Source organism: Dendrobates tinctorius, unplaced genomic scaffold (assembly GCF_039654945.1).
Source record: "Dendrobates tinctorius isolate UK_male_01 unplaced genomic scaffold, ASM3965494v1 ptg000294l, whole genome shotgun sequence".
In the NCBI taxonomy this organism is placed as follows: domain Eukaryota; kingdom Metazoa; phylum Chordata; class Amphibia; order Anura; family Dendrobatidae; genus Dendrobates; species Dendrobates tinctorius.
In genome coordinates, this window is record NW_027361961.1 from 179,606 (window position 1) to 206,221 (window position 26,616).

Genomic DNA, 26,616 nt, shown 5'->3' on the forward strand with positions numbered 1-26,616 from the left:
GGAGACTTTGGTATCAGATAACTTCTGTCTGCGGTGTTTGTGGAAGCAAAAAAGCTTTTCTAAAAGCCTCAAACTTCTGTGTGTGAATCAGACCTGAGATCTAACGTGATAGAAGATTACAGTGCGGGAAAGACGGGAAACCTTCATATAGACGGCCGGTGGGGATGGAGTCAGTGACGGACTCTGGCCAAATATGTTTCTAGAGCCGTAGTAGAAGATGAAGATGTCGTCCTCATCATGAAGTAGTTATTCCTCCTGTCCTGTGTAATGAATATCTCCTGCAGTATTGCTAATGCCGATTCCAGTGTCGGGAAATGAGACGAGAATTAGCATTATGGAAGATGAGTCTATGAGAAACGTATTCAGCTGCCGACTCCGAGGGAGAAACTGCTTGTTGTCTGTGGCCTAAATATATAGGTTTTATTAGTAGATGTAATGAAGAAAACTAAATACTGTAAAATAATAAATCTCCTCGTATGTTTCCCTTATTATCTCCAGTAATTGTATAATTACACAGGATTTTTATGATGTTACATTGGCTCATCTTCTCATTCAGGTCTCTACAATATCGGATCCTCTCAGTGAAGATCTTCTATATAAGAGAATTTTCCTGATTTACCCATCAATGATGGATATGGACAGAGACAAGATGGCGGAGAGGATATTACACCTCACCCTAGAGATCCTCTTCCGGCTTACTGGAGAGGTGAGAGATTCTGATGACGTCACATTACATCATTCTTATCTATGGGAATAACAGATGGACAGAACTGGAGAGGTGAGGACTCTGGAAATGTCTGTAGTGAGATTTATTAATGTGTCTCTCCATAACCAGGATTACACAGTAGTGAAGAAGACCTCTAGTGAGCGCAGTCAGGACCCTGTGTCTGAGGGAAGATCTCTGAGTCCAATCACGGGGCCTCCTCCTCACCCCTTAATACATGAGAAGATCAATGACCAGAAGATCCTAGAACTCATCTACAAGATGATTGAGCTGCTGACTGGAGAGGTGACACTGCTGGGAATGCTGGGACATTATACAGTATTGCTATGAAGGGATCGGGGGATGACGGTATCATTGTATGTGTCAGGTTCCTATAAGGTGTCAGGATGTCGCTGTCTATTTCTCCATGGAGGAGTGGGAGTATTTAGAAGAACACAAAGATCTGTACAAGGACGTCATGATGGAGGTTCTCCAGCCCCTCACATCACCAGGTAATAGACAGGACGAAATACACATGGCCTATAATTATCTGTATGTAAAGAATGAATTCAGTCCTTGTATGTGTTTCCTCCAGATCTATCCAGTAAGAGGACAACACCAGACAGATGTCCCCGTCCTCTTCTTCCACAGGACTGTAAACAAGAAGATCCCAATGTTCCTCAGGATCATCAGGTAGATGGAGAGAAGGTGTCATGAGATCTCCCCTATGATGTGTAGACGGCTGTGAAGATCTTGTGCTCAGTCTTGTTTTATCCACCAGTATTATATGTTTTATACTTGTGTAATGAGAACGGTGGAGATGGCAGGATTAGAGCTGATCATAGATGTGACTTCTCCATCTGTCTGCAACTTTTACAATATTTGTTTCAGGGAGAATATCTGACCCATGTTATCTGACCAATATAAATTACCAAAAAACGTAAAAGGCGCGGCGGCCACAAGCACAGAGAATGTTTCTGGCATCACAACACGCCGCAAGAAAAACTTCATGATGGAATAATTTCTAATAATATCTTAAATTTATCAGCAAAAGAGTTTTCCAAAGATCAACTGGAGGTGTTATCACATGGATTAAATTTTGTTCCAGATCAAGAATTTTTTTTACCACAATTCTGGATGCTAACAAATTTATAGCAACTTGACAGTCAGAAAACATTTTTGGACGGAGCAATCTTCAGTTTCTATACAGATTTCTGAGCCTAAGGTGAATGAATTCCACAAACTGGATTATGAGGAACAATTTTTATTAGTGACATTGCATGAATTAAATTCTGAAGATATTTGATCGGGGGATTTAATTAATCAATCAGAAAATCTAAAAGTGAAAAATCCTTTTTTTTTTACCCGATCCACACCAGATCTGTGTGTATGATTAAGTTCCAGGAAATTGTGGAAAGGGAATTGAAAATATTGAAGGACAATGTTAGTAGTGATCCCAAGAGCGGTAATTTTTAAAAAAAAACCAAGATGAGGCATTACAAGAACTTAAAAATATGACAGACAAAACTAAAAAAAAATGTCAGACAAAGGTGGTGTCATGGTAATCATGAACTCTGAAGATTTATAAAAATAAAATTGAGGAAATGCTTTTTGGATGTTTCCATATATAAAAAACTATCCGTCAATCCTACACTAAAGTTTACATTGGAAGTGGAACAAATAAAAGACAGGTTGAATCTTGGAGTACTATCAAAAAAACAAGCGGAATTCATAGAAGTATCACATCCTGTTTTACCTATATTAGGCTGGTTTCACATTCGCGCTTTTTAAGCGCACGCACGGCCGGGGGTAGCTCCGCCCCCGAGCCGGCTCTCTGCCCGGCGTGCCCGCCCCTTCCTTGTAGCGCCGCCTCCTAGCGGACAGCGGCGCCTGCGATCGGCGCACCCTATCTTTAGCATAGGGTGCGCAGATCGTGCGCAGGCCGTGCGCTAGTTGCGCTTTGACCTGCGCTGCGCACTTTTGACGGTGCGCCGTGCGCGCCAAAATCCGAAAAGTTTGATTTTGGCGCGCACGGCGCACCGTCAAAAGTGCGCAGCGCAGGTCAAAGCGCAACTAGCGCACGGCCTGCGCACGATCTGCACACCCTATGCTAAAGATAGGGTGCGCCGATCGCAGGCGCCGCTGTGCGCTAGGAGGCGGCGCTACAAGGAAGGGGCGGGCACGCCGGGCAGAGAGCCGGCTCGGGGGCGGAGCTACCCCCGGCCGTGCGTGCGCTTAAAAAGCGCGAATGTGAAACCAGCCTTACATGGATTACCCAAGATTCATAAACGGGAATGTTTTCCACCTATGAAACCAATAGTGTCTGGGATAGGCTCTGTCAATGAACATTTATGCGAATGGTTGGATTCGCTATTACAGCCAGTAATAAATCAGAAGAAAACCAATTGTATATATAAAAAGTCTCGCACTAAACAAATAATGAATCCTCCTAAAAAAAACAGTGCAACAAAGACTATGGTAATAATAAATAAATTTTATTAATTTGAATAATACATTGATAATAAGTAAAGAAAATAGCTGAAATAGGGGCACATATAGTACGAAACCCAATAAAAAGAAATGTGCAAAATACTCTGCTCATAGATAAAAAAAACAGTCCAGTAGATATCAAATATATAATAAATATCATATGCACATAGAGGACAAATCTAATAAGACAGCCAAATAATAAATGCGATATATTAATAACACATCAAATATCATCCAAAACTTGTGCAAAATTTAGCAAAAAATATGTATTAAAGTGCTGAAAAGACATAAAAAAGTGCTAATGTGCTATAACAATATATGGGCTATTCACATATAGAACTGTGCAAATATACAAAATAAGGTGCGTGGCTCTTTAAGAAAAAGTAGTGCAAAGTGCAGCAATAAAAACCTAACTAACGGTTCTGCTGCCAGATCAGAAGAAGTCAAAATCTATGGTTTATCATAGCAAATGCTAAAAAAATCCCCAGTATATGTTTAACAGAGCAATAATACAAAGCGCTGCAGTGCTTATAAAAGTGCTAGTAGTGCTGAAAGTGCTAGTGCCAGCTCAATTAAGTCACAGTGATGGCTTGTAATGCAGTAAAGCACAAATGCTGCAGCGCTGTGACCAGTGTTAAGAGTTTTTAAAGATAATGCCACAGTACTAAAAACGAGCAGGTAAATAAATATAGCAATCTAGAGGGTTTTTACATACCAAAAACTATATGTGCCCGGGTCCCTACGTGCGTTTCAGCGCTTGCCTTCTTCCGGGGGGCGTGTACACAGATACAGGTGCTTGTCACAAAATTGGAATATCATCAGAAAGTTAATTTATTTCAGTTCTTCAATTCAAAAAGTGAATCTCATATATTATATAGAGTCATTACAGACAGAGTGATCTATTTCAAGTGTTTATTTCTGCTAATGTTGATGATTATGGCTTACCGCCAATAAAAACCAAAAAGTCATTATCTCAGTAAATTAAAATACTTTATAACACCAGCTTGAAAAATGATTTTAAAATCTGAAATGTTGGCCTACTGAAATGTATATTCTGTAAATGCGCTCAATACTTGGTCGGGGCTCCTTTGGCATCAATTACAGCTTCAATGCGGCGTGGCGTGGAGGCGATCAGCCTGTGGCACTGCTGAGCTGTTATGGAAGCCCAGGTTGCTTTTGATAGCAGCCTTCAGCTCATCTGCATTGATTTTCTATGGGGTTAAGGTCAGGTGAGTTTTCTGGCCAATCAAGCACAGTGATACTGTTGTTTTTAAACCAGGAATTGGTACTTTTTGCAGTGTGGACAGGTGACAAGTCCTGCTGGAGAATGACATTTCCATCTCCAAAAATCTTGTCGGCAGAGGGAAGCATGACTCTAATATATGAGTTTCACTTTTTGTATTGAAGAACTGAAATAAACTTTTTGATGATATTCTAATTTTGTGAGATGCACCTGTATACTTAATGCTCTATCTTGCAGAGTTTGGCAGTACCTTGAGTACTGCAGTAATTCTTTTGTAACCTTGGCCACATCTGTGCTTTGCCACAATATTGTGTCTGAGCTCCTTGGCCAGTTCCTTTGACCTCATGATTCTCATTTGGTCTGATATGCATGTGATATTTCAGTTTTGTTTTGTTTTTTTTAATAAATTTGCAAAAATTTCTACATTTCTGTTTTTTTCAGTCAAGATGGTGTACAATGTGTACATTGAGCCCTTTACCCCCAAGGGTCGTTTGCATGTTAAAGACCAGGCCAATTTTTACAATTCTTACCACTGTCCCTTTATAGGGTAATAACTCTGGATTGCTTCCATGGATCCCGGTGATTCTGACACTTTTCTTGTGACATATTGTACTTCATGTTAGTGGTAAAATTTATTTGATATGACTTGCGTTTATTTGTGAAAAAAAAATGGAAATTTGGCTAAAAATTTTGAAAATTTCACCATTTTCCAACTTTGAATTTTCACAGAGATATGTCACAGAAAATACTTAATAAGTAATATTTCCCACATGTTTACTTTACATCAGCACAATTTTGGATCCAAAATTTTTTTTCGTTAGGAATCTTTAATGGTTAAAAGTTGACCAGCGATTTCTCACTTTTACAACATCATTTTTTCTTTAGGGACCACATCACATTTGAAGTCACTTAGAGGGGTCTATATGATAGGAAATACCCAAAAGTGACACAATTTTTTCACAAAAAGTTTATTTAAGATCCAATTTGTTATATTTTCCCAAGGGTAACGGGAGAAATTGGACCCCAAAAGTTGTTGTGCAATTTGTCCTGAGTATGCTGATACCCCATATGTGGGAGTAAACCACTGTTTGGATGCATGGCAGAGCTCAGAAGGGAAGGAGCTCCGTTTGACTTTTCAATGCAAAATTGGCTGGAATTGAGATCAGACGCCATGTCGCGTTTGGAGAGCCCCTGATGTGCCTAAACAGTGGAAACCCCCCAATTCTAACTCCAACCCTAACCCCAACACACCCCTAAGCCTAATCACAACCCTAACCACAAACCTAACCCTAATCACAACCCTAATCCCAATCGTAACCGTAATCCTAACTTTAGCCCCAACCCTAACCCTAACTTTAGCCTCAACCCTAATCCTAACTTTATAACTTTATTCCCTACCCTAACTTTATCCCAAACCCTATCCCTAACTTTAGCCCCTACCCTAACTTTAGCCCTAACCCTAACCCCAACTCTAAGCCTAACCCTAATGGAAAAATGGAAATAATTTTCTTAGTATTATTTTTCCCTAACTAAGGGGATGATGAAGGGGGATTTGTTTTACTATTTATAGCGGGTTTTTATGTTTGGCAGCTGTCACACACTAAAAGACGCCTTTATTGCAAAAATAGTTTTTGCATCATCACATTTTGAGAGCTATAATATTTCATATTTTGGCCCACAGAATCATGTGAGGTCTTGTTTTTTGTGGGACGAGTTGACGTTTTTATTGGTACCATTTTCGGGCACGTGACATTTTTTGATCGCTTTTTATTCCGATTTTTGGGAGGCAGAATGAACAAAAAACAGCAATTTATTAATTTCTTTTTTTTGGGGGGGTGTTTATACCTTTCTGCATGTGGTAAAATTGATAAAGCAGTTTTAATCTTTGGGTCAGTACGATTACAACGATACCTCATTTTTTATCTTGTTTTATGTTTTGGCTCTTTTATACAATAAAAGCTATTTTATATAAAATATAATTAATTTTGCATTAGTTTATTCTGAGAGCTATAACTTTATTTTTCTGGTGGTAGAACTATTTTGTGGCTTGTTTGTGGGAAAAGATGAAGTTTTTAGCGGTATCATGTTTATTTATATCCGTCTTTTTGATCGCGTGTTATTCCACTTTTTGCTCAGCTGTATAATGATAAAGCAAAGTATTTAGACCCCTTTACATTTTTCACACTTTGTTTCTTTGCAGCCATATGGTAAATTCAAAAAAGTTCATTTTTTTCTCATTAATGTACACTCTGCACCCCATCTTGACTGATAAAAAATAGAAATGTAGAAATTTTTGCAAATTTATTAAAAAAGAAAAACTAAAATATCACATGGTCATAAGTATTTAGACCCTTTGCTCAGACACTCATGTTTAAGTCACATGCTGTCCATTTCCTTGTGATCCTCCTTGAGATGGTTCTACTCCTTCACTGAAGCCCAGCTGTGTTTAATTAAATTGATAGGACTTGATTTGTAAATGCACACAGCTGTCTATATAAGACCTCACAGCTCACAGTGAATGTCAGACTAAATGAGAATCATGAGGTCAAAGGAACTGGCCAAGGAGCTGAGAGACAGAATTGTGGCAAGGCACATATCTGGCAAAGGTTACAAAAGAATTTCTGCAGTACTCAAGGATCCTAAGAGCACAGTGGCCTCCATAATCCTTAGATGGAAGAAATTTGGAACCACCAGAAGTCTTCCTAGACCTGGCTGTCCAGCCAAACTGAGCAATCGTGGGAGAAGAGCCTTGGTGAGGATAGGTAAAGAAGAACCGCATGATCACTGTTGCTGAGCTTCACAGATGCAGTAGGGAGATGGGAGAAAGTACCACAAAGTCAACTATCACTGCAGCCCTCCAGCACTCCGACCTTTATGGCAGAGTGGCTCGACGGAAGCCTCTCCTCAGTGCCAGCCATATGAAAACCCGCATAGAGTTTGCTAAAAAACACATGAAGGACTCCCAGACTATGAGAAATAAGATTCTCTGGTCTGATAAGAGAAAGATAGAACTTTTTGGTGATAATTCTAAGTGGTATGTGTGGAGAAAACCAGGCACTGCTCATCACCTGCCCAATACAATCCCAACAGTGAAACATGGTGGTGGCAGCATCATGCTATGGGGGTGTTTTTCAGCTGCAGGGACAGGACGACTGGTTGCAATTGAAGGAAACATGAATGCGACCAAGTACAGAGAGATCCTGGATGAAAACCTCTTCAAGAGTGCTCTGGACTTCAGACTTGGCCGAAGACAAGACAATAACCCTAAGCACACAGCTAAAATAACAAAGGAGTGGCTTCAGTACAACTCTGTGACCATTCTTGACTGGCCCAGCCAGTGCCCTGACCTTAAACCAAATTGAGTATTTTTAGAGAGACCTGAAAATGGCTGTCCACCAACCTTCACTATCCAACCTGATGGAACTGGAGAGGATCTGCAAGGAAGAATGGCAGAGGATCCACATATTCAGGTGTGAAAAACTTGTTGCATCATTCCCAAGAAGACTCATGGCTGTACTAGCTCAAAAGGGTGCTTCTACTCAATACTGAGCAAAGGGTCTGAATACTTATAACCATGTGATATTACAGTTTTTCTTTTTTAATAAATTTGCAAAAATTTCCACATTTCTGGGTTTTTTTCAGCCAAGATGGGGTGCAGAGTGTACATTAATGAGAAAAAAAAAGAACTTTTTTGAATTTACCAAATGGCTGCAATGAAACAAAGCGAAAAATTTAAAAGGGTCTGAATACTTTCTGTACCCACTGTATGTATTGGTGATGTGATATCAGTGGCCCAAAGTCCTTTAACTCCTGTAGAACACTAAAGAAGTTGTCCACTACCTGGACAACTTCTCATACCAATCGCTGAGCTCCAATAAAAAAATATAGCCTATATTCGCCTCCCGTGCCAGCACCGCTCTCGGATTGTCGGCAGTACTTTTCCCGGGACTCTCATGCTGTTTTTGTGACACATCCCCAATCAGTGGTGGCACTGCTGTCTCTGCTTTCGGAGAAATCGAGCAAGAACCGGACTTTTTCTCCATGTTTGATTTGTTTCAAGGAGGAGACAAGTGACGCCACTGCTGACTGGATGCCGGGCATCATGTGTCATAACACCGCATGAGAGACCCGAGGAGAGCGAGTGCAGACACCACGAGAACGGTGCCAGCATGAGAGGAGAGTATAGGCTTTATTATTATAATCGGGGCCAAACTTATTAATCAAGAAGGGGTTGTCCTACTGGACATATTGGACGCTGGCTCTGGCACAGCCTAATAGACCATCGTACATTGCAGGCCCAGACACCATTATTAGGTATCTAAGTATCGTAATAACTAGGCCACCCCATACTATCGAGTACTTGGGGAGGAGGGCATTCAGCTGAACTCTGTCACACCTTCTTAGATGCTATGTTTGCTTTTCACAGCAGGGTTTTTGTTGCAGCCGCCCATGTGCCGTCCCTGCGGTGTACATCTATGTTCTGGGGCCCAAAAGAGGTTTTTTTTCAACAAATGTTAATATTAAAAAATAACAAACTGTGTCTTCTGCTTTTCGGATGTTTCTTTCCTTTTTACAAGGATTGTTGGTGCCAATTTTCTTTTTGAAACCTTTCAGCCCCTTAATCCCCGGGACATTTTCCATTTTTCCATTTCTGTTTTTGCTCACCTTCTTCCCAGAGCCATAACTTTTTTATTTTTCCATCAATATGGTCATGTGAGGGCTCGTTTTTTGTGTGACGAGTTGTACTTTTGAACATCCTGGAAAACAGGAAAAAAAAATCCAAGTGTGGTGACACAGCAAAAAAAGTGCAATTCACAATTGTTTTTTTATGTTGTTCACCAAATGCTAAAATTGACGTGCCATTATGATTCTCCAGATCATTACGGCTTTGTAGATACCAAACATGAAGAGGTTCTTTTTTATTTAAGTGGTGAAAAAAAATTCAACATTTGTAAAAAAAAAAATTTCATTTTCCGAGACCCGTAGCATCTCCATTTTTTCGGGATCTGGGGCTGGGTGATGGCTTATTGTTTGCATGCCGAGCTGATGTTTCTATTGATACAATTTTTATGTAGATACAATGTTTTGATTGATTGTTATTGCATTTTAATGCAATGTTGCGGCGACCAAAAAAAAATTACTTTATTTCTTGTTACGCCGTTTACAGATCAGATGAATTCTTTTTATATATTGATATATTAGGCGATAACGAACGAAGCGATACCAAATATATGTATTTTTTGTTTTTGAATGGAGTGGTGATTTAAACTTTTATATATATTTTTAAAAAACAGTTTTGCATTTTACTTTACACTTGCTTCAATAGTCTCCATGGGAGACTAGAAGCTGCGATCATCTGATTGCTTGTGCTACACAGAACAGAGCCTCAGCCCTGCTCTATGTAGCAGAAATGTTCACTTGCTGTGAGCACTGATGGCTGGTCTGGTGCTCATAGCTATCCGGCAATGACAACCACAGAGGTTTCATGCAGACCCCTGGTTGTCATGCCAACCCATCGATGTCCCGCAATCATGTTAGTGACGCGCTTCCGGCGCTATCGTTTTAAATGCTGCTGTCAGAGATTGACAGCATCATTTAACAGGCTAACAGCCAGGGGTGGATCACGATTCTACTCGCGGCTGTTAGGGGCACAAGTCAGCTGTTGAAATCAGCTGACATGTGCCTGAAAAGATGTGGACTCAGTGCCTGAGCTCACATCAAACTTGGAGACCCGACATGCACCATACATGTACGGCGCATGTCATGAAGGGGATAATATCTGTTTTATTTTCTGGTGTTTTCCTTGTAATATAGGAAAGCCTAAGTGGAGAAATAAACCCCATAAACCACTGTACATGGAGACTTTGGTATCAGATAACTTCTGTCCGTGGTGTATGTGCAAACAAAAAAGCTTTTATACAAGCCTCAAATGTCTGTGTGTGACATGAGATCTAACGTGATAGAAGATTACAGTGCGGGGAAGACGGGAAACCTTCATATAGACGGCCGGTGGGGATGGAGTCAGTGACCGACTCTGGCCAAATATGTTTCTAGAGCCGTAGTAGAAGATGAAGATGTCGTCCTCATCATGAAGTAGTTATTTCTCCTGTCCCGTGTAATGAATATCTCCTGCAGTATTGCTAATGCCGATTCCAGTGTCGGTAAATGAGACGAGAATTAGCGTTATGGAAGATGAGTCTGTGAGAAACGTATTCAGCTGCCGACTCCGAGGAAGAAACTGCTTGTTGTCTGTGGCCTAAATATATAGGTTTTATTAGTAGATGTAAAGAACAGAACTGAATAACATATTAAAACTACTCTTTTATGCTTTCTTTAGTGTCTCCAGTAATTATATTATTATACAGGATTTTTATGATGTTACATCGGCTCATCTTCTTCTCATTCAGATCTCTACAATATCGGATCCTCTCAGTGAAGATCTTCTGTATAAGAGAATTTTTCTGAATAATCCATCAAAGATGGATATGAACAGAGACAAGATGGCGGAGAGGATATTACACCTCACCCTAGAGATCCTCTTCAGGCTTACTGGAGAGGTGAGAGATTTTGATGACATCACATTACATCACTCTTATCTATGGGAATTACAGATGGACAGAACTGGAGAGGTGAGGACTCTGGAAAAGTCTGTAGTGAGATTTATTAATGTGACTCTCCATAACCAGGATTACACAGTAGTGAAGAAGACCTCTAGTGAGCGCTGTCAGGACCCTGTGTCTGAGGGATGGGGAAGAACCCTGAGCCCAATCACGGGACCTCCACCTCACCCCCTGATACATGAGGACATCAATGACCAAAAGATCCTAGAACTCTCCTACAAGATGATTGAGCTGCTGACTGGAGAGGTGACACTGCTGGGACATTATACAGTAACACTTTGAAGTGATCGGGGGGATGACGGTATCATTGTATTTGTCAGGTTTCTATAAGGTGTCAGGATGTCGCCGTCTATTTCTCCATGGAGGAGTGGGAGTATTTAGAAGGACACAAAGATTTATACAAGGACGTCATAATGAAGGTTCCCCAGCCCCTCACATCACCAGGTAATAGACAGGACTAAATACACACGGCCTATAATTATCTGTATGTAAAGAATGAATTCAGTCCCTGTATGTGTTTCCTGCAGATCTATCCAGTAAGAGGACAACACCAGAGAGATGTCCCCGTCCTCTTCCACAAGACTGTAAACAAGAAGATCCCAGTGTTCCTCAGGATCATCAGGTAGATGGAGAGAAGGTGTCATGAGATCTTCCCTATGATGTGTAGATTGCAGTGAAGGTCTTGTGCTCAGTCTTGTTTTATCCACCAGTATTATATGTTTTATACTTGTGTAATGAGAACGGTGGAGATGGCAGGATTAGAGCTGATCATAGATGTGACTTCTCCATCTGTCTGTGACTTTTACAATATTTGTTTCAGGGTGAAGATCTGACCCATATTAATACTACAGAGACATATGTGAGGGATGATGAGCGGTGTAAAGAGGAGATTCCTACATATGACTACCCACGTGAGTAGTAACCACTAAATGCAGAGAAGTCACAGATTCTTCTCAGTCACCGGCTGTGGCTGCTTTATCTGTTGTAGTCCGACTATATTACAATCGTGCTATCACCATTTTGCCTGTAGACCACAACATTCTCATCCTCCCAAAACTGATCTAATCACATTGGGTATTGAAAGCCCTTTTCTATAGAACTTGCAACCTGGAGGATCCACCTACCCCCTTGAGGTTAGAAGACGTTGACCGTTACCTGCCCAGATGGGCTTCTTAGAGAAAGCGGAAGGTAATGATGCTGTTGGCTTCCAAGATCCCTTATATGGGAAAAAGGAAAAAATCAGGGCTTTGAAAAGCGCTGTCAAGTGCTGAGCCATAAAGTTGGGTATCAAAGCAAATGAGCCGAAAAAATTGTTTTCATTTTAACCCCTTAATGATCACCAATACGCCTTTTTACTGACCTGAGATATAAGAGAATAGCATCCCAATATAGGTGACAATCCAGCAGCTGCCGGCTGTTCACTATAGCTGACAACTTGCTACATTAACCATGATCAGTGTTGACACCGTCCATATTTGTTTAACCCCTTAGATGCTGCTGTCAATAGAGACTACATCATATAAATAGGTAGCAGTCTTCCTTTTTATCCCCATCGGCACCCTGAGATCATGATTTTGTGGTCCTAGTGTTTATGACAATTCACGACCGAATAGTGGCCTTAAAGTCTGCCGACTACAGTGACCTGTTCATAAGTTAGCGACGTTTAGTTGGTAAAAATACACTTGTTCATTTCTGTTATGTCACTCTGCACTAATTCCTGAAAATCACCTGAAAGGTTAATAAACAGAAGGTTTCAATATGTCGAGGGGGTGCTGTTTTTAAAATGGTATCACTTTTAGGGGGTTTCCAATATACAAGACCCCAAAGTCACTTCAAACCTGGGCAGGTCCCTAAAAAAATTATTTTGCAAATTTCCTTGGAAAAAGGAAAAATTGCTGCTACATTTTTAAACCTCATAAAATGCTAACAAAATAAAATAGCATTTTACAAATGGTGCTGATGTAAAGCAGACACGTGGGAAATGTTATTTATTAATGTTTTTCTGGGGTATGACTATCTGAATTAAAGGGATAATCATTTAAAGTTTGAAAATTGCTAATTTTTCTACATTTTTGACAAATTTCTGATTTTTTTTTATAAATAAACACAAAACATCTCGACCTAAAGTTACCTTTATCATAAAGTACAAAGTGTCACGAAAAAACAATCTCATAATCAATGGGATATGTTGAAGCGTTCCAGAGTTATTACCACATAAAGTGACACTGGTGAGATTTTAAAAAAATTGGCTCTGTCACTAAGAGGTAAATGCTACACATTTCCAATGTGAACCAGCTCCTTCCTCTGGCATATATTGTACAAATTATACATTGTGGATCTTTCATATCCTCCAAAACAGCGTCACTAATCCAATAGATTAACTTACTAATTACGGTAAATAGAGCTTATGGTGCACAGTTTTTTGTATTGAAACCTTTCTTTTTATACAAAATAATACAAATAGATGTAAAATGCCTATTGGATGCACAATAAAATACATATAAAGAAAAATAAACCTACATGAGAGCAACCAAACTACCTAAGGATTATTAAAAAAAAATACACCTATTATGTTATGTCGTAATTTCAAGGCTGTCATTCAGGCCCTCCGGTTTAAGCATGGATAGTTTAAAAATCCAATAAGATTCTCTATTCACAAGTCTTTGGACCCTATTAGATACGTTCTGATATTTGTTCTAATATAATGAGTCTTAACAGGGGCGGACACAGACTGTAGTGGGCCCCTGTGCAAGAAATTTTTCGGCCCCCCCCCAGTCCTTCATAAGAAAACAAAGTTATGTAAACATATAGATAGGTAATATATATAGGCACCCCCATTTCCCTTTGTTTCATAATGCTCTCCCCCATATGCGGTCTACTTTTGGCATAGTGCTTCTCGCCCTATGTGGCCCCCCAGTTTATGCTGCTTCTCCCCCTATGTGGGCCGCCCGATTCATGTTTCTTCTCCCCCCCATGAGCCGTCCCATTCATGAGCAGCCAAGCATCTCCCCCAGGGGCCCCCCCCATTCATGAGCAGTCATACTTCTCCCCAGGGCCCCCCCCATTCATGAGCAGCCATGCTTCTCCCCAGGGGCTCCCCCATTCATAAGCAGCCAAGGCCATGCTTCCCTTCTCCCCAGACCAGGGGCCCCCCTTCATGAGCAGCCAGGCCATCATGCTTCAGTTCTCCCCCAGGACGGAGCCCCCCCAAAATCATGCCTGCCATTTTCAGTTCTCCCCCACCCCAGGAGCCCCCCAAAATCATGCTTGCGCCTCTGTCCCATTCCCTCAGTCCTGCTCAACTCTGGTAGTACTCTTACCTGGAGCAGGCAGGGCAGGCCAGACCAAGAGGATCCATCCATTCCACACTATCCAGTGTTCGCACTCCGCACATTCCTGAACTGCTGCAGCATATGGGCAGGGGCAGGGCTGCCACTAAGAATTTCGGGGCCCCATACTGGGAAAATTTTCGGGGCCCCCGCAATACTCCGCCCAGGGTCCACCCCAGCCCCGCCTCCACCCTTCAAACTGTCCACAGTCCCACCGCCCTCTCTTGGAAAACTCCACTTCTCACCAATCACACATTAACAGTTCCCATCACCAGATCACACGTAAGGGATGGGGGCAGTGCTCTAGAATCACTGCGTTGAGAAACACGTGATGGTGTCTCCGCAGTGTTCGATGTTGATGTCCATGAGGTCAATCATCATCCTTTTTCACAGTCTTCTACTAGGCATTGCTCCTACTAGCCAGTTTCCTACTCCACACTGATGAGGGGCAAATACCCCGAAACAGCTGTCTGTGGATGGATACCATGTTTTGGCATAGGTGGTTTCCTTCATTGGAGACTGCCCTTCCCGTGGTTGTTCCTTCCCGGTGAAAGACCTGGCTAGTCATTGCTTGCGTTGAGAAACATGTGATGGTGTCTCCGCGGCTTCTGTTTTGCATGTTTTACATATTTCCCATAAGGGATGGGGGCAGTGCTCTAGAATCACTGCGTTGAGAAACACGTGATGGTGTCTCCGCAGTGTTCGATGTTGATCTCCATGAGGTCAATCATCATCCTTTTTCACAGTCTTCTACTAGGCATTGCTCCTACTAGCCAGTTTCCTACTCCACACTGATGAGGGGCAAATACCCCGAAACAGCTGTCTGTGGATGGATACCATGTTTTGGCATAGGTGGTTTCCTTCATTGGAGACTGCCCTTCCCGTGGTTGTTCCTTCCAGGTGAAAGACCTGGCTAGTCATTGCTTGCGTTGAGAAACATGTGATTGTGTCTCCGCGGCTTCTGTTTTGCATGTTTTACATATTTCCCATAAGGGATGGGGGCAGTGCTCTAGAATCACTGCGTTGAGAAACACGTGATGGTGTCTCCGCAGTGTTCGATGTTGATCTCCATGAGGTCAATCATTATCCTTTTTCACAGTCTTCTACAAGGCATTGCTCCTACTAGCCAGTTTCCTACTCCACACTGATGAGGGGCAAATACCCCGAAACAGCTGTCTGTGGATGGATACCATGTTTTGGCATAGGTGGTTTCCTTCATTGGAGACTGCCCTTCCCGTGGTTGTTCCTTCCCTGTGAAAGACCTGGCTAGTCATTGCTTGCGTTGAGAAACATGTGATGGTGTCTCCGCGGCTTCTGTTTTGCATGTTTTACATATTTCCCATAAGGGATGGGGGCAGTGCTCTAGAATCACTGCGTTGAGAAACACGTGATGGTGTCTCCGCAGTGTTCGATGTTGATCTCCATGAGGTCAATCATCATCCTTTTTCACAGTCTTCTACTAGGCATTGCTCCTACTAGCCAGTTTCCTACTCCACACTGATGAGGGGCAAATACCCCGAAACAGCTGTCTGTGGATGGATACCATGTTTTGGCATAGGTGGTTTCCTTCATTGGAGACTGCCCTTCCCGTGGTTGTTCCTTCCCTGTGAAAGACCTGGCTAGTCATTGCTTGCGTTGAGAAACATGTAATGGTGTCTCCGCGGCTTCTGTTTTGCATGTTTTACATATTTCCCATAAGGGATGGGGGCAGTGCTCTAGAATCACTGCGTTGAGAAACACGTGATGGTGTCTCCGCAGTGTTCGATGTTGATCTCCATGAGGTCAATCATCATCCTTTTTCACAGTCTTCTACTAGGCATTGCTCCTACTAGCCAGTTTCCTACTCCACACTGATGAGGGGCAAATACCCCGAAACAGCTGTCTGTGGATGGATACCATGTTTTGGCATAGGTGGTTTCCTTCACTGGAGACTGCCCTTCCCGTGGTTGTTCCTTCCCGGTGAAAGACCTGGCTAGTCATTGCTTGCGTTGAGAAACATGTGATGGTGTCTCCGCGGCTTCTGTTTTGCATGTTTTACATATTTCCCATAAGGGATGGGGCAGTGCTCTAGAATCACTGCGTTGAGAAACACGTGATGGTGTCTCCGCAGTGTTCGATGTTGATCTCCATGAGGTCAATCATCATCCTTTTTCACAGATCACACATATAGCCGGCAGATTTTTTTTTTCCACCAAAACATTTTTTAAGCTGCCATCACAACACTGTAGACACTTTTGGCCGAGCTCTACTCTACTGTAACCTATTAAATATTTGTTAAAATATGCAATACAATATAGGTACATTTGTATTTATTTTTCAATTTTTAAAATGACCATTAATATCACATACAGTGGAAAAATACCACCGCACCATGACCAGACACAATATTAGCACCACATAGTGACCTATAATTAATAACACATACAAGGAACAAATACCGCCACACTAGGACCAGGCTATATATTACTACCACAGTGACCGAATAATATCACATACAAGGAACAAATACCACCGCACCATGTCCAGACCACATATTACCACCACATAGTGACTGAATACTACAATACTGATCAGTAATAAAAAAAACAATACTATCGCCATAAGTGCCATTATACACAGGGGATCTGTACTTACTATCCAGTGTCTGTGTACTGGTAATACAGTGATCAATGACATTATACACAGGAGCTCTGTATATAGTATACAGTGTATAGTGTCAGTGTATAGGTAACACACTAACTCACCAGTGACGTCTCTAGGTAAAGTCCTTCATCTTTGCTTTTCATCTTTCATTCAGCACAGATCGCCATCACGTCTTCCAGCCAGGGCTTGTCTCTGCAGGAAATAACACAGTTATCTAGAGCTCCACTTGCAGAACACATTACTTATTTTTTTCCCAACTTCTACATTACATCACATGATGAAAATAAGGCAACATAGTATCACTCTACACAGTAACAGGACTGCCTCCCCATTTAAAACAGTATACTCAAAAACTAAAATAAATACATCACTACAGTAATAATATCCTTTAATTATAGTAGAAAAAGACAGCAGGATGGCACTCACCGTTCTCTTGAAATGATTCACTTTATTTCATATTAATAAAGCATAGGCAATGGCACAGGAGAAAGGCAAAAAGACGGCCGACAGCCGCTTCATGCACAATGCACTTCAACAGGTCCCACACATGGTCCATGTGTCTCCATCCTGCAGGACAACATAATTAAATTAAAAAAAACCTTTCTTCTTACCTGGCCCACTCCTGCTGGAAGATGCCGCTCCTGTGTGAGCTGAAGGACCTGTGGTGATGTCATCGTCATGTGATCAGGGGGCAGAGCTGATCAATGGTGAAGGCCTGTGATCAGCTCCGCCCCCTGATCACATGATGGTGACATCACCACAGGTCCTCCAATGCTTCAGCACTGCTCTGCTCTCCTCCTGCGCTCCACATTGCTAAATTGAATAATTAGCCATGCGGTGCAGGAGACTGGAGGTGCCCCCTCTCCCCCCCCCCCTCTCCCCCCCCCCCCCCCCCCCCCCCCCGTTCAATGAAGCGGCTGCATGGGCGGTAGGTCCGCCCCTGAGTCTTAAACTGGTGCGATCTCCTTTATGTTCTAAATCGAAATGCCTAAACAGACTGTGGCATATTACACCTTTCCTAATATTATGTCTATAGCTGTTCATCCTACTATGGATCGCTTGGGTCATTTTTAGATCCCTGATATTGGATGAATCTCCCTTCTCTCCCTTCTGTGCTGCTGAATGTGCTCATATGGTCCCAACAAGACCAGGTCCAGTCTTTCTGGCCAAACTTCACTTTTATAATCTACAACATTAAATGTGCAGTGAGGCCAAGTGTGAATTTCTGGACAATAACAACAGAGTTTCCCTTTATCCTGACTTTTCTTTTAAAACTGACTAAAAGGATTGTGATAAACTAAATAAAAACATTACACCTGTGTCATGATATATCTCCAAGCTGTGCATGGTTCACGGCTGTAATATACATTTACTTATACCTGCAGGAGATGTGTTGGCGTGGCTCGAGCCCTGGTGTCATGGATTCACTCCTCATCATAAATTCCATTATGTTTTCAATCCTGAGGAATTCAGATTACTGCACAATCTCTCCTGAAATGGGGGCGCTAATACTTTCTCTATTCCTCTGGTCAGGACTCAAAATAGCTCCAATGATCCACCATAAATGAGTGTGACTCTGGTTTAGTGTTGGAGCTCTCTCCTCGTACATACCTTGTTGTTGGGGACGTAAAGTGTTTGTTTTATTCTGTGTATTTTTTTAACAGGTTCATTCTTTATATAGTTTAATTGTGGTGGGATCGGCCTGCCTCACTTATGTGAGTCTACAACACTCTGGTAGTCTTTAAAGAAAGATCTCCATTACGTCTTCCAAATGCCCAAGGTCTACATTTAAGACACCTCAGCTCTGTAGTATTATAAAAAGTTCTCTTTAATTGTATAATATTTCTTCTAGAACTCATCTGATAAAAATTATTGGCCCTTACAATAGTTTAGATTGCCAAGAGCCACTAAGCAACATACTCCATTTACCCCAGAGAGGTTTCACCACTAGCTACTCATTTTTTACTGATGAAGATTGTTGAGTTTGATCATTTCAATAGATGTATTATTGTTTGTAGTCACAGTTTTTGACTACATTAGTCAGTGCCCAAAATCCTCTGATCTAATCAGTTCCCATTTTTCAAATCTGATGTATCTCTTTATGTGGTGATAACTTTGAAATTCTTCACAAAGGATAATAGGAAACAGACCTTACAAAGTATATTCCACCTTCTCATGAATATGACAATACTCTGTATACGGTTGTACACTCCTGTCTGGGCATGTGGCCGGTAAAGAAAGGAAGGAGCGCTATTTCGCTATTTGAATACAGATCTTGCTGGAATAGTTTGCAGGCACAGTGTATTGTGAGTACTGTTCATGGTCATCTGACAGCTCAAAGATGGCCACCACAAACAAACTTGGCTTTACCTACTTCCATTTTCCAGATCCCAGGGATTGCCTTGCTCATCATCCTGCCCCATGCACATGGATGTGAACTTGCACAGAGACCTCTAGGCTTGGGCCACAGTGTTAAATTATGTTTGGTAGTGTAAGATAGCAAGAAAAATACTCAGGTAGCTGGGTCAGAACTAGGAGGGCAGGGAAAATGCAAAATCAAAAGATGCAGGATCAGACAATAAACAGGCTGTGGTCACAAACGGAAACAAACATACAAGCCGGGAGCTGAGCACAGAGGACTGAACCAGAGGAGAACAAGGCTGTACGTGGCAGCTTCCGGCTATATGCTGCAAGCTTTAGTAGGGTGTGGTGCTTTACAAATGGCTGAAGCAGGGAGCAGATTACTTAAGCTGGACAACACACACTCATACTGCCAGACTGGATGGTACTACTGGTCCCAAGCACCCTAATATTAGTGACTAGGTGGAGCCCCTGTCTCCTCCATTACCAGTGCTGCCTGCAGAATGAATAAAGCCACGTTTCATTGAAAAAGAAAAACCCATAACACATCTCCACTGAGATGTCCCCCTCCCCTCACAAATTAACATGTGAAGAGGGAGAATTACATATAGCTAGGAAGTCATCAGTACTAATTAAGACATAGGAAGAGCTGACAATTTAAACTCCTTTTGTTAGCAAGACCTCACAATGGAACATATGGAAAGTGAGAGAGAACACTTTAACTTCTTTTGAAGCAGAGGACTCCTGTAGTGTACAGGTAATTAAACAGGAAATGTCTTCTCTGGGAAAAGAGATACCAAAAGGAGAGGTGTTTACTTGAGGAGAAGTGTGCTTTCCCAGGCACAGGACTACTATTCACACATCACAGATTGTAGCCAGCACGGCTCCGGGGTTCAGATGGGAATATTGGGGTTGGTATCAATCCAATATGTATGAGATATAGATTATCATAATGACGATAATAACATGATGCATTAATTCACATTGCCGGGGGGCCATTAGAATCCCTCCAATTGAATAACGTTCTGATAGATGTGTGGCCCAGGTCATATTTGGTCTCTATGTACTGTATATGTAAAATCATGATAATGATATGTTGTCGATATCTGGCGCCTGTGATCTTTAGAGGCTAAAATATCTTGTAAGTTGGGGATATCCTAAAATCCTGACGCCGAAAACATTTCACAAACAACCCCACATGAGGTAATCAAGGTGAAGTGTATGGGTGAAACTTAGGAGCTGATAAAAAGCAGATCCTTGGTCTGGGTTATTATCAGAAGACGTAGTTGGCTGTGCCGGTTCTGTCCAATTTCCAATCAGAGTACTTCCGTTCGCTAAGCTCTGAGCCATTTCTGTGACTACATTTAGTAATTTTCTGCTGTTTTCCCTTTTATGTAATTTTATATATTGTATTGTTTTGTTGCCATTTTGTATATTTGCTGTAAACACTGCCTATCTTTCTGGATTAAATAAAACATTTTATAGGTCTGTTGATTTTGCTCTGTAAGGCCTCTTTCACACATCAGTTTTTTGCCGTCAGGCGCGATCCGGCTTTTTTTTGTAAAACCGGATCCGGCAAAATGCAATGCCGGATCCAGTTTTTCCCCATTGACTTGCATTAGCGCCGGATCGCGCCGGATGGCATTGCGTTTCATCCGTTTTTTGCCGGATCCGGCTACTTGTCTCATTCCGGCGTCTGGAAAAAACGGCTACTGTAACGTTTTTTGTCTCCGGCGAAAAAGCCGGAAGCGCCGGATCCGGCGCCTCCAGCTTTTTGCTACAATGAAAGTCTATGGGCGCCGGATCCAGAAAAAGACGGATCCAGCCACCGGATCCATTTTTTTAAGTCTGCGCATGCTCAGATCCAATTGGCCCGCCCCCAGGAAACAGACATAACCTGCTAGATGGATCCAGCAAAAAAACGGATCCGTTTCTACAGTTCTCCAAAATTTATGCCGGATCCGTTTTTTCTAAAAATAGCCGGATCCTGCCTGACGGCAAAAAACTGATGTGTGAAAGTAGCCTAAACCGCTCCCCTAAGGCTGGTTTCACACTTGTGTTTTTTTTGCGCTGCTTTTTAGCGCAAAAAAACGCATGCGTTTTTTCCCCTATACTTTAACATGGGTGCACATATGTGCGCATACATATGCGTACGTACGCGTTTGTATGCGCATGCGTTTTTTTGCAGTGTGCGCTCGGGCGCACAAAATGCATCCTGTTGCATTTTTTGTGCGTCCGACTTGCCCCAAAAAAACGCATGCGCACGCAGTGCGTTTTTTTTACAGCAAAACACCCATTAAAGTCTATGGGTGCGTATACGTGCGCATTGTAATGCGCACGTATGCGCAAAAAAATGCATGCTTTTTTAAAAAAAATGCACCAAAACCCGCAAAAAAATGCACACAAACGCATGATGCGTTTGTTTCATGCGTTTGTGTGCGCAAAAAAAAAACGCAAGTGTGAAAGTAGCCTAAGCCATACTCTATCTGCAGTGGGTGTCCAATCGGCCTGTATAAACGATTGGTGGTGGCAGTGAGTCGTTTCTGTGTTATAGTGAAGTTGGAAGTGACCGTACTGGGTATATACATATAATTCATGCTTTGGAATCGGGAGTGTAGACACCACATGCTGCCTGATAGATACCTAATAATTGGCCTCGTAGTGGAAGCGGCTGCAGTCTCATCCATCAATCATTGGTCAATTTCATATTGTTCTGACGATTGGAGGCAGCGGAGTTGCATTTCCTTAATGAAGTGATAACAGCGGGTGGATCTGCGTGACCCCCCGGCTACGTATCTTTGGCACCGCGTCTAGTGACAGAAGCAGGTGTCTAAAGAGCAGATTCCAGAGAAGATGTTACACACCATTTACAGAAGCTCTAATATGACAAAATAGCAGAAAATCAGAGCAGTAGAAATATCCATAAAGTGACTCCATTTTTGAAAATAAAGCCTTCAGTGAATTAATCTATAGGAGTAGCGACTATTTTGACTCCACAGCCACTTTTCGGAAATTAGCAGTTGAAGAGTGGAAATTGCACATTTGCTATTTATTCCCTACGCATAGTGGGGACTTGTTTTTTGCGGGATGAGTAGAAGTTTTTATTAGTATTATTTTCACCTACATAACATTGGTGGCTTTTTATTCTATATTTGTTAGGTAGAATGAACAAACAGTTGAACACCACGCTCTACTGGTTCATGCTAAAGTATGAGGTTTTTAATTAGACTGTGAACTGTCTTGTGAATTCAGTATGTTCTTTACATAACTTGCCATTTTTACAGATGGTTTAAGTGCAAATGGTCAAAAAAAATAAAATTCAAGGATATTTCATTAAAAAATAATAATTTGTTTTATTCTTGGCAGATGACTGTACCAGGAGATCAGAGGGACAGCTGACATCTTCAGTTTTTAAATCAGATGATTTTGAGATCAAACAGGATTCTATTGAAGTGAATGCCATTACTCCAGATATGCTGTCATCCCTTCACAGCAAAGATCAGTCATCTGATCCTTTGAAACAGGTTCTGTCTTCTGATGCATTACCGACTGCTAAGGAAAATCAAACTCACAAAATAAGAATTAAAAAACTAACTTCTCCTAAAGCAAAAAAGCCATTTTCACATTCAGAACATGGAAATAGTTTTCCCCCCAAAAAGTGTTTTCTTAAACATCAAAATATTCACACAACGGTGAATAGATTTTCTTGTTCCATTTGTAGGAAAAGTTTTAACCGGAAATCTAAACTTGTTAGTCACAAGAGAAGTCACACAGGGGAGAAACCATTTTCATGTTCACAATGTGGAAAATGTTTTACAGAGAAATCAGGTTTTAACAGACATCAGAAAATTCACACAGGGGAGAAGCTTTTCTCATGTTTAGAATGTGGGAAATGTTTTAGCCGGAAAGAGCGTCTCGATAGCCACCAGAGAACCCACACAGGGGAGAAGCCTTTTTCATGTTCAGAATGTGGGAAATGTTTTAGCTGGAAATCAGATGTTATTATACACCAAAGAAACCACACCGGGGAGAAGCCTTTTTCATGTTCAGAATGTGGGAAATGTTTTAACCGGAAAAAGCTTCTTGATCGCCACCAGAGAACCCACACAGGGGAGAAGCCTTTTTCATGTTCAGAATGTGGAAAATGTTTTAACTGGAAATCAGATGTTATTAAACACCAAAGAACCCACACCAGGGAGAAGCCTTTTTCATGTTCAGAATGTGGGAAATGTTTTAACCTGAAAGCATATCTTGATGGCCACCAGAGAACCCACACAGGAGAAAAGCCTTTTTTATGTTCAGAATGTGGGAAATGTTTTAACCGGAAAGCTCATCTTGATAGACACCAGAGAACCCACACAGGGGAGAAGCCATTCTTATGTTCGGAATGTGGGAAATGTTTTAACGAGAAATCAGATTTTGTTAAGCACCAGAGAATTCATACTGGGGAGAAGCCTTTTTCCTGTTCAGAATGTGGAAATTGTTTTACCCGGAAAGCGTATCTTGATAGACACCAGAGAACCCACACAGGGGAGAAGCCATTCTTCTGTTCAGAATGTGGGAACTCTTTTAACCAGAGATCAAGTTTTATTAAGCACCAGAGCAGTCACACAGGGGAAAAGCCTTTTTCAAGTTCTTAATGTTGGAAATGTTTTGCTTGGAAATCAACTCTTATAAGGGAACCTGTCACCAGCAAAAAGGCTGTTAACTTCCAGATAGGGGCATAATCTGCAGGTTGGGTTGATTGCATTATTAACTTGCTTAGTGCCTGCAGATAGCCAAATGCTGCTGGGAGAAAATTAACTTGTATTTTTTTTTTTTTTTATTAAGTACTTTTTATTAAAGCATATATCAAATATGTAATACAGTCTGACACAAACTTCAGACAGATACCAAATTTACAAAGCAGATTGAAACATTTTCATTTAACATGAACTAACCTCTATACCCAGTATCCCTCCTCCCCCAAACCCCATCCCAATATCCTTTATTATCAAACTGGTACATCTCCTCTTGATAAATTTATACACCACTTCATAAAAGCTCAGCCGCACAAGTACAATTGCTTCAGAGGTAATTAACCGACTCCCGACCTACTCTGCAACAACTCAACAGACGCCACACACGGATAATCCATCCATCTGCCCTACACATTTTCAAATTTTGTATGTTGACCTCTCTTAATGTAAATAGTCCTTTCCATGAGGGCAATAAAGTTTATTTTATTCACAAACTCTTTTGACTGGTGGTTTTTCATCTAACCAATGCATCGCAATAAGCTTCCTAGCAGCATATAGCAATCTTGCAATAGCCAGTTTCCCACATTCATCCGTAGCAATATCATCCATACATCCCAGGAGGCAAGTCAGCGGGTTCCGCACAATATTTACCCCCATCACTTCTTCAGTCAGATCGAGCACTTTCACCCAAAAGGGCTGAAGGCAAGGACACGACTACACTACATCATGTGTAGAAGGCCGGCTCCTTCCTCAGAACACCTTGGACATTTTGAGTCTCTTCTCAGACCAGCCTTCATCATCCATAAAGGGGTCCTGTAAACTCTATGAGAAAATGAACTTTAATCTTCTTGGCAGCATTCGGTTTTAGTCAAAGCGACATCGCTGGCGCGGTTTCATTTACCGCTCTGAGGCTGTAACCGTGCCCCCGGCCTGACTGACACTGGCTCTGCATTGGGGCCGGCAGCCAGTCAGTGACACTGCGGGGTTATAGTCACTGCTCTGTGTACTCAGAGCGGTGACTGAACCAGCACTGGCACCGCCCCTCTGACTGAAGCCGAATGCTGCCGGTGAGTAAAGTAATTTTTTTCCCAGAAGTGTTCAGCTTTGTGCAGGCACCGGGCAGGTTAGTAATGAGGCTTGAGAAAGGGAAAGGTCCCCCAAAACGTCGCCGCAGGTGTATTTCCCTCATAATCGGTCAGTATCTCTTCTTCCGTGCTCAAACTATGGAAGTGCAATTCTGCAAATAGATCACCCACACCTAGGATCTGTCTGCAAGTCGGAAGCTTACTTACCTTTTGCAGAAAAGCACTCCTTAAAGTATGATATTTCCGACACCATGCTTAACGCTTGGGACAGTGTTTTGAGGGTTGTACTAATCCTCCTTCTTTCTCCAAACTCAGCAAGTGGAGTTGATGTCAAAAAGTTCTATTTTGGTCTCATCTGACCACATGACCTTCTCCCATACCTCTTCTGGATCATCCAGATGGTCATTGGTGAACTTCCAATGGGCCTGGACATGTGCTGGTGTGAGCAGGTGGACTTAACTGTAATGTTTGAGACTGTGGTCTCACCTTTCTTCAGGTCATTGACAAGGTCCTCCCGTTTATTTCTGGACAGATTACTGATCTTTCTCAGAATTATTCTTACCCCACAAGGTGAGATCTTGCATAGAGCCCCAGACCGAGGAAGATTGACAGTCATCTTGTGCTTCTCCCATTTTCTAATAATTGTGCCAATAGGCCAATAGTTGTTGCCTTCTCACCAAGGTAATGCGTGCAGAGTAGGAGAGCTTCTTAAAGAAAAACTAACAGGTCTGAGGGAGCCAGAATTCTTGCTGGTAGGTATGAAAATCAAATACTTATTTCATGCAATAAAATACAATTTAACTATTTAAAAATCATACAGTGTGATTTTCTGTTTGTTTATTTTTCTTTTTCAGATTGTGTCTCTCACAGTTAAAGTGTAATAAAAATTACAGACCTCTCTATTCTTAGTATGTGGGAAAACTTGCAAAATCAGCAGTGTATCAAATACTTATTTTCCCTACTGTATATATTGGATTTTTGGATAAATTACGTAGAAAAACAACTTGCGTTTTTTTTTGTTTTGTATGGACTATAGCCATTTGGTAGGAGCAACTGCTATGCGGCTATTATAGGTTTGAGATTTTGATATTAAATACCGTATATACTCGTGTATAAGCTGAGATTTTCAGCACATTTTTTTGTGCTGAAAATGCCCCCCTCGGCTCATACACGAGTCATTGTGTAGAAAGCCGGCGGGGGAGGGGGAGCGGCAAGAGCTAGCGGCTGTGACATCATACTCACTCTCCTCGTGCCATCGCTGAACATCCCTGCATCTCTCCATTGTCCCGACAGGGCAGCTCTTCCTGTGTTGCGCGATCACATGGTACCGCTCATTAAGGTAATGAATATGCACACGTATCCACTCCCATAAGCATAGAGCGCATATTCATTACCTTAATGAG

The 26,616-nt window shown here is 41.7% G+C and overlaps 1 protein-coding gene across 1 annotated transcript; it reads left to right on the forward strand.

Moving 5' to 3' along the window:
- The first annotated feature begins 335 nt into the window (after window positions 1-335).
- Window positions 336-24,622, forward strand: LOC141072987 (uncharacterized). Its single transcript, XM_073560254.1, has 10 exons — window positions 336-706; window positions 836-1,009; window positions 1,092-1,215; window positions 1,299-1,396; window positions 10,844-10,993; window positions 11,123-11,302; window positions 11,377-11,500; window positions 11,584-11,678; window positions 11,877-11,967; window positions 22,756-24,622. The coding sequence occupies exons 1-10, from the start codon at window positions 626-628 to the stop codon at window positions 24,027-24,029; spliced, it is 2,391 nt and encodes a 796-aa protein (XP_073416355.1). The 5' UTR covers window positions 336-625; the 3' UTR covers window positions 24,030-24,622.
- The last annotated feature ends 1,994 nt before the right edge of the window (window positions 24,623-26,616 follow it).